Source organism: Camelina sativa, chromosome 7 (genome assembly GCF_000633955.1).
Source record: "Camelina sativa cultivar DH55 chromosome 7, Cs, whole genome shotgun sequence".
Lineage (NCBI taxonomy): Eukaryota > Viridiplantae > Streptophyta > Magnoliopsida > Brassicales > Brassicaceae > Camelina > Camelina sativa.
Window position 1 is genome coordinate 28535106 of NC_025691.1, and position 8915 is coordinate 28544020.

Sequence of the window (8915 nt, forward strand, 5' to 3'; positions counted from 1 at the left end):
GAATATGACTGATATCTCCCAGGTGTACCATCCTCGTTAGTTGCTCTGGGCACCATTGTGTTGAATTTGGCTTCATGAGACCTGAGACTTTAAAATGTTCAGACTTGTACTGCGAATGACATCTAGCTGGTCTGGGAGGATTATCAATCCAAGGATCATTCCAAGCTCTGACCATGTCACCATTACCAATCCTCCATTTTAGCCCTTGCTTGATGAGATTTATACCCTGGAATATGCTTCTCCAAGCATGACTAGGACGAGAACCTAATTTTGCATCTTTCATTTCGGTTTTTGAGAAATATTTAGCTTGTAGGACTCGTCGTAGAAGGGAATGTGGTTCCTTTAACATACGCCAAGTCTGTTTTGCTAACAATGCAATGTTAAAGTGATGAAGATCTCTAAAGCCCAAACCTCCATATTGCTTCAGCTTAGTAATCTTCCTCCATGCAACTCATGGGATCTTCTGCTTATCTTTTGCAGTGGACCACCAGAACTTTCTTATTTGTCCAGTGAGTTGAGAAATTATTTTTTTTGGAAGCAAAAAACAGGACATTGTATAGGTTGGGAGGGCCATAGCAACAAATTTGATCATCACCTCTTTGCCTCCTGGTGATAATAGTTTAGAGTACTAGCTTTCCAGTTTAGACTGCATCCTCTGAGAAATATACGCAAAAACATCAGTTTTGTTTCTTCCAATGGCTTCTGGTAACCCTAAGTATCTTCCAAAGCCTCCTATTCTGGTAATTCCAATTATGTTGATGATATTTTGCTGATCGATAGGATTGACACTCTTACCAAATAGTATGGCTGACTTTTGGAAATTAACATATTGACCTGAAGCTGAAGCATAGACCTTGAGAAGGGAGAGAATTTTCCGACATTCTTCTTCATCAGCCTTACAAAAAAGAAGGGCAACGTCAGCAAAGAGCATATGTGAAATAACAGGTCCGTTCCTGCTCGCTTTAAAGCCATGAATGTGATTTGCTTTGACCGCCTCTGATAAAAGGGATGATAAGCCTTCTGTACAAAGCAAATAAAGGTATGGCGATAGGGAGTCACCTTGTCGCAGGCCTCTCTGTGGAATGATTTCCTTTGTAGGTGATCCATTATTGAGTACTGAATAGGAAACCGATGTAATACACTTCATGATCCATTGGCACCATTTTTCTGCAAAACCAAGCCGCTTCATAATAGCTTCAAGGTATTTCCATTCTACTTTACCAAAGGCCTTTGCTATATCTAGCTTCAATGCCATAAACGGAGCTTGTGATTCATTTCTGGAGTTACTCTTGGGTGGAGGTGCTGGAGGATTGCTTCTAGTTGTTCACTACCAGAAGAGGAATAAATATTAGTAAAGTGAGAATGGATAATGTCTTGAACCTTTTTGTCATCGTGATGAATATAACCATTCTCATCTTGAATAAAGGTGATGCGATTCTGACTTCTCCTTTGTTTTGTTTTTTCATGGAAGAACCTTGTATTCTTATCACCAGCTTGCATCCATTGCTCTCTACTCTTTGTGCGCCAATATTCCTCTTCCATCCTATATTCATGTTGCAACTGAATTTTAAGTGTTGCAATATAGTTAAAATCAGGAGAGTAGGAATCATACACTTTTTGAATATCACCTTGAAGCTGCTGGATCTTTTTTTGTGAGTTATGGCCTTGCTCCGATTTCCACCAAGAGAGGCTATTTCTACATCTTAATAAAGCTTCTCTAAACTGGTGTGGTGGTAGATGATTACAACTTTGGTTCCATGTGTTTTGGATAACTTGATACACATCTTGGTTGAATCGCCATCGATTATCATATCAGAAAAGTTTAACTCCTCTCCATATGTTATTTTTAGTTTGTCACATCACTGGTTTATGATCTGAACCCACCCATTCAAGCAATCGCACTGAGGCTCTGGGGAATTGTTCCTGCCATTCTGCTGTGGCCACAACTCTATCCAATTTAGATTTAATAGTACCGTGCTTCTGTTGCCAATCCAAGTGTAGGGACCTCCATATGTTTTAACTTCATGAAGACCTGAAGCGTTTAACATTCTTCTAAAATTTGTAAATTGCCATTCATGCTTTACAGAACCTCCAAGCTTCTCCATACTGTTTTGAATTTCGTTGAAATCTCCCAGCACCACTCTCGGTTCATCATCATAGACACCCTGTTTTGCTAGATTCTCCATAGTATTCCGGAGGAGTTGTCTTGGTTTTCTTTGAGGGTTGCCATAAACATATGATAAACAGAAGGTAGACTGCCCGTCCTTAATACACATATCCGTGTAGTGGAGTGTTGGAGCCGAAAGAAAATCACACTGTATTGTATCTTTCCAAAAAATTGCCAGCCCTCCACTAAGACCAACCAGAGATACCAAAAAGTGATGAGTAAAGTGGAGATCATTACCTAGTTGCTGCACAAAAGGATCTTTATTCTTAGTTCCTACGAGGAACATGATATCAATCTTATACTTATAATGGATATCCTTCAGATAAGGAATTGTCAGGGGGTTCCTCAAACCCTGACAGTTCCAGTGCAAAAGCCTCATCTTGGAGATGGTGGCTTTGGGGTTTCCACCTCCCCTTTAGCCTTGTCTTCAGAAATATCCGATGTTCTTCTTCTTGATGTTAAAGCTTTATCTTCTGTATCCACCGCAGCTAATTTACGCTTAGTTCCTCTCTCTATCGCAGCACCCAAGTCAACATCTGCACTCGAAGATGCACCTACTTCACGTATAGTAAGAGCCTTATTAGGATGCCTTTGAGGAGCATCATGATGCGTGTAGTCCATAAACTCTTCTACTTCATCAGATTGCTGGAGCTTCTCCAAGGTGTTTGCATCCACATTAGAACTACCTGTTTCTCCCATAAGGTCATCATTGATTGCTTCATCAGTAGTTTTTTGAGTGCTGCCCAAATGGTGAGCAGGTTGGTGCTCTTGAGAATTATACTCCAGTGCTTGGGTTTGAAAGGAACATACTGCAGCAACATGGGCAAGACTTCCACAGGTAGAGCAAAACTTCCTTAGCTTCTCAAACGTGTAACGGATGAGGGTAGGATCTCCATGGTCTTCAAAATGAAAATAACGGGCAAATATGAGCCTACTATCTGCTTTGATGTTAATACGAGCCATTAACTCTCCAGCTTGATTGATGTTCGGTTGTTGGATGAAGATTTCCTCTACATGACCAAGAGGTTCGCCAATTTCGGTAATTGCTCTGTTGTTCTTGGAGTCATCAGGTATATTGTGAATCTTGACCCAAAATTTGATGGTACTCAGATAATCTGGGTATTGCCTTCGATTCCATTTATCAACTATAACCAACCAGTCTTTGTAGGTCCACGGTCCACCTTCATACACCATATTCAGATGATGTTCATTCTTAAAGAAGAACTGAACAGTACCTACCATCTTCATTGATTCGACTTGTAATCAAATTTTTGGCATCATAAACTTGATTCCAGCTGGATTTTGTGAAGGATGAATACCTTTGACTACAAGACTGAGTTTATGCTCTTTATCCCGCTTCCTCCGAGCTTCACTTGAGAGTTGAAGAGGACTTCGATCTAAACCCAGATTTAAGTTTTGAAAAGCAAGTCAAACATCTGGATCTGCCATGGATAAAGGAGACCAGAAATTGATAAAAATCTGTAGTCAACGGAAGGCTGAATCACCGATTTGGAAAGGCGGTGAAGAAAGTTCTTGATCGCATAAGAAATCGCCAGAAAGAAGAGAGTACTAAAAATGATTATAATATTTTTTTTTTCGAAAGAAAAATGATATTGAATGAGCCAACAAACTAATATTGCTAAATCATCGATATAAATATAATTTTGTTATAAATGAAAATTTTATTCAGATTTTCGGAATAGTTTGGAAGGGATGGAGAGAAGAATGACCAACATATGACTTGTTACAAACTCCCAAAATCAATATACATATATAACATTAATTAGCGCAATGGCGAGGCACTGCTGGAATTCAAATGGTCAACAATAAGTTCTTCACTAGCTACATGGATTGGAGAATATGCAAAGTGTATATGGGAAGGGGGTATTGGGTTAGGATACAGTTTGGTTTTGTTAGTGAAACAACTTTCGTGTTTCATGAATCTCTTTTTGTCAAAGTTTTCAAGGGAAGTTACTATCTGAAAACGACTAGACTTCTAATCAAAATTATGACAAATTTAAAGACTTGGTTCTTGATCCTTCATATATGTTTTGAATGATCTTTGGATAATTTTTTATTTGCCCGAGACCAACAACTTGCAAGGGACACAATTTTACCCTAATTTGACGGTCGATCAATAAAGTGATCCATCAACTAGATTGTGCAACATAGATTTGCATTAAAAAAATCATTGTTCTGGAAGTTATTTTGATCATTCGAAGCATTTCGATTTGCAGAATATACAAACGAGGTTACGTTAGGAATTAGGATGATACTTTACAAAATCATATACGGCTATACGGAATATGAGACAGGGCATTTTTTTGCTAATTGTATGAACCAGATTTTCGGCTACTCTATATCCACTCTTGGAAGTGGAAAAATCTCCAAAATATGAAGCATTATATATATGGTAAGTTCTTACGCGTAGCTTAGTACTAAGCATGACAGTAGTGGTCATATCAAACCTCCAATAGAGAAGAACAAAGCATGACACTATATGTGAACCATGCACGTTGTGGAGCGGATAAGGAGTCAAAGGTGAGTTGGGCTAGTGGTTTCAAATGGCCAGAGCTAGCTCCTTGGCTTTTAAAGCCATTTCAACCCACACCAAAAGTATATGTAGTTTCAATTACCATTTAACACTACTCACTATATTTGTATGAACTTCAAGAAATTAAAAATATACTATTTTGAAATGTCATTTACTTTCCAAAGATAAAAAAATGGAAAGACGGGTGGCTTTGCTAATATATATCTTAACATTTTTGAAGTACATTTTTGTGTCATCCTCTCTTATATTTGTATCCAAACAAGTCTCAACTAAATTTTTTACAATCCTTACAACCAAACATAATCATTTCCCTATTTGATAATATTAATTTCCTAAAATATATATATTTCATTTAAATAAATATGTTAGATTAAAATATAATTCTCCTTTCATTTTTATTAATTTTATATTTAATTATTTTAATTACTATTCAATACATAAAGTTAATAAAATTTTAGATTTTTTCAGCATATAATGTGATTTGAATTTTTATAAACGGATATATATTAAAAATTGTCTTAGGATATTTGTAACCAAACAAGTATATCCACATATAGATCTCGGAATACATTTTTGGAGTACAATAGGGTGTCATCACTTTTTGTCAACTTCGAGTCGGGTTTTTAACTAAAATTATAACCGATTCAATTATCTTGATCCTCCTTAAGATTGTCGAATATTTTGGGCCAGTTTTTAATCCATAGCATACTTATCTACATCAACTTAATGTCAATTAATGCTCATTGTATCTTAGGAAATATCTAATTTGCATGCCGAATTTTTAGAACCGAGTTTGACGAAAAGAATTGATAACCCAATTTATGTAATCACATCCTCTTAATCACATCCATATAATATAACAACTAATTCAAGATGAATACATCTTAGGAAACATCTAGGGGGTGTATTCAACTGACATTTTAGGTGATTTGTGTAAAAGTTACAAATCCTATGTTATTCAATCATGGATTATAAAAAGTCTCCTGACATCCATTGTTATTGAACTAATGATTTAAAAATCTACTTTAAAATCCACTGTTATTCAAAACAGTTTGTGGATTTGGATTTTAATAAGTTTTAGGGATTCTAGAGGATTTGAGAGGATTTGTTTAGTTAAAAATACAGAAATTCAAATCTCATGATTTTAGGTGGGATTTGAAAGAATTTTACCATATATCATATCAACTTCCCTAAAATCTATCAAAATTCCAAAAATTTTAAATCCCATAAAATCCTCCAAAATCATTGTTTCAATACACCCCCCCCCTAATTTGTGTTTAATAAACGATTACATATTTGGTAAGATCTTATTAGCTTTAAATGTACACTATTAATCGAATAATATCAATTGAGAATCATAATAAGACTATGTCAGCTCATTCATTCCTAAATCATAACTAACAAATCATAAAATGTATATTCTCAACTTGCGAATCAAGAGTTTCTACAAAACTCTACCAACAACCATTAACAGTATATATATCAAAAAAATAATAGACTTGTGGTGTACCACGGGGTAAAACCTAGACTATCTTAACATTTTTGAAGTGTATTTTTGTGTCATCCTCTCTTATCTTTGTATCCAAACAAGTCTCAACTAAATTCTCTACAATCCTTACAACCAAACACAATCATTTCCTTATTTGATAATATTAATTTCCTAATATATATATATATATATATATATATCTAATTTAAATAAATATGTTAGATTAAAATATAATTCTCCTTTCATTATTATTAATCTTATATTTAATTATTTTAATTACTATTCAATACATAAAGTTAATAAAATTTTAGATTTTTTTCAGCATATAATGTGATTTGAATTTTTATAAACGGATATATATTTAAAATTGTCTTAGGATATATTTAAAATACATTTTTGGAGTACAATAGGGTGCCATCACTTTTTGCCAACTTCGAGTCGGGTTTTTAACTAAAATTATAACCGATTCAATTATCTGGATCCTCCTTAAGATTGCCGAATATTTTGGGCCGGTTTTTAATCCATAGCATACTTATTTACATCCAATTAATGTCAATTAATGCCCATTGTATCTTAGGAAATATCTAATTTGTATGCCGAATTTTTAGGACCGAGTTTGACAAAAAGAATTGATAACCCAATTTATGTAATCACATCCTCTTAATCACATCCATATAATATAGCAACTAATTCAAGATGAATACATCTTAGGAAATATCTAATTTGTGTTTAATAAACGATTACATATTTGGTAAGATCTTATTAGCTTTAAATGTACACTATTAATCCAATAATATCAATTGAGAATCATAATAAGAATATGTCAGATCATTTATTCCTAAATCATAACTAACAAATCGTAAAATGTATATTCTCAACTTGCGAATCAAGAGTTTTTACAAAACTCTACCTACAACCGTTAACGGTATATATATCAACAAAATAATAGACCCGTGGTGTACCACGAAGTAAAACCTAGGGAAAAGGACNTTTTTCAGCATATAATGTGATTTGAATTTTTATAAACGGATATATATTTAAAATTGTCTTAGGATATATTTAAAATACATTTTTGGAGTACAATAGGGTGCCATCACTTTTTGCCAACTTCGAGTCGGGTTTTTAACTAAAATTATAACCGATTCAATTATCTGGATCCTCCTTAAGATTGCCGAATATTTTGGGCCGGTTTTTAATCCATAGCATACTTATTTACATCCAATTAATGTCAATTAATGCCCATTGTATCTTAGGAAATATCTAATTTGTATGCCGAATTTTTAGGACCGAGTTTGACAAAAAGAATTGATAACCCAATTTATGTAATCACATCCTCTTAATCACATCCATATAATATAGCAACTAATTCAAGATGAATACATCTTAGGAAATATCTAATTTGTGTTTAATAAACGATTACATATTTGGTAAGATCTTATTAGCTTTAAATGTACACTATTAATCCAATAATATCAATTGAGAATCATAATAAGAATATGTCAGATCATTTATTCCTAAATCATAACTAACAAATCGTAAAATGTATATTCTCAACTTGCGAATCAAGAGTTTTTACAAAACTCTACCTACAACCGTTAACGGTATATATATCAACAAAATAATAGACCCGTGGTGTACCACGAAGTAAAACCTAGGGAAAAGGACAACCCAAATACGTCTTTATCTAAAATCTTTCTGATACGACCTTCCCTGAATTTGAGCATTGATCTTGTCTCAACTCTCAACAAATGTGTGGATCAACTCTTGTCCAGAAGAAACCACAAATTAACTCCTACGAAGCTCAGACGTAATAACAAATATGAATCTATTTTTAGAATAACAGCAAAACAGTTGATTTACCTCCCAAGTCAATCTGTTCAAGAAATGATATCTAAATGTAAAAACCATTTGTCCACTTTTTCATCATATAAACATATTAGTAACCAACAAATGTGTAAGCATTTTCGAAGAAACCAGAACTCCTCATTTCTTTGATGAGTTTAGCTGATGCAGCTGTGTCACCAATCACCATCTCTACGGTACGCTCGGATTAGTGTACTATACGTATATATATAGTCATTTGGTGAAAGACCCATTTGTCACTTTCTTAAACAACGTACTAAAGCCAGGACAAATAAAAACCTTTTTCTTGACTTTTCCCAACACATTGTCTCATCAAGGTAACTATTTTAGCGAACCATATGCACAAATAAACTCTCTCACTCTATCTCACAATCCTAACAACTCTACACTAAGGAGTCACCAATCAATAGTCAGAAAACAAAACTCTAATCAGCACTAGTCAACATAATATGATGCAAATCAATCTGAAGTTTCTCATGAAGAAGAGACACATCCACTACATTCCCTTTCTCCTCTTTCGCCGCCAACTCCGCCACCGGGATCGCCGCAAGAAACCTCTTTATATATTCTCTACAACACTTTTTACCCTCACAAACCAACTTCTCCGACGACACCTCTTTCTCATACATCAAACTCGAATCATCAAACTTTAGAATGTAAGCTTGCTTGCAACCTTCGAACAATCTCTCCCCTAACGAATCGATTACGCAATAACCATCTAAATCTGCCTTCACCACGAAGAAATGATCGTTCCAGCTAACAATATAAACCCTAGTTTCACCATTACTTGAGGCTAACGCAACCTCTTTCTCCACCTCATCCCAAATCTGATCAAACGACAT

The 8915-nt window shown here is 34.7% G+C and overlaps 1 protein-coding gene across 1 annotated transcript in view; it reads right to left on the reverse strand.

Annotated features, from left to right (window-relative positions):
• LOC104705044 overlaps window positions 8331-8915 on the reverse strand; it is a 3866-nt gene continuing 3281 nt past the window's right edge. The window contains exon 5 of the mRNA XM_019227170.1: window positions 8331-8909. Within this exon, the coding sequence (XP_019082715.1) occupies window positions 8499-8909 (411 nt within the window). The 3' untranslated portion in view covers window positions 8331-8498. The remainder of the gene's footprint in view (window positions 8910-8915) is intronic.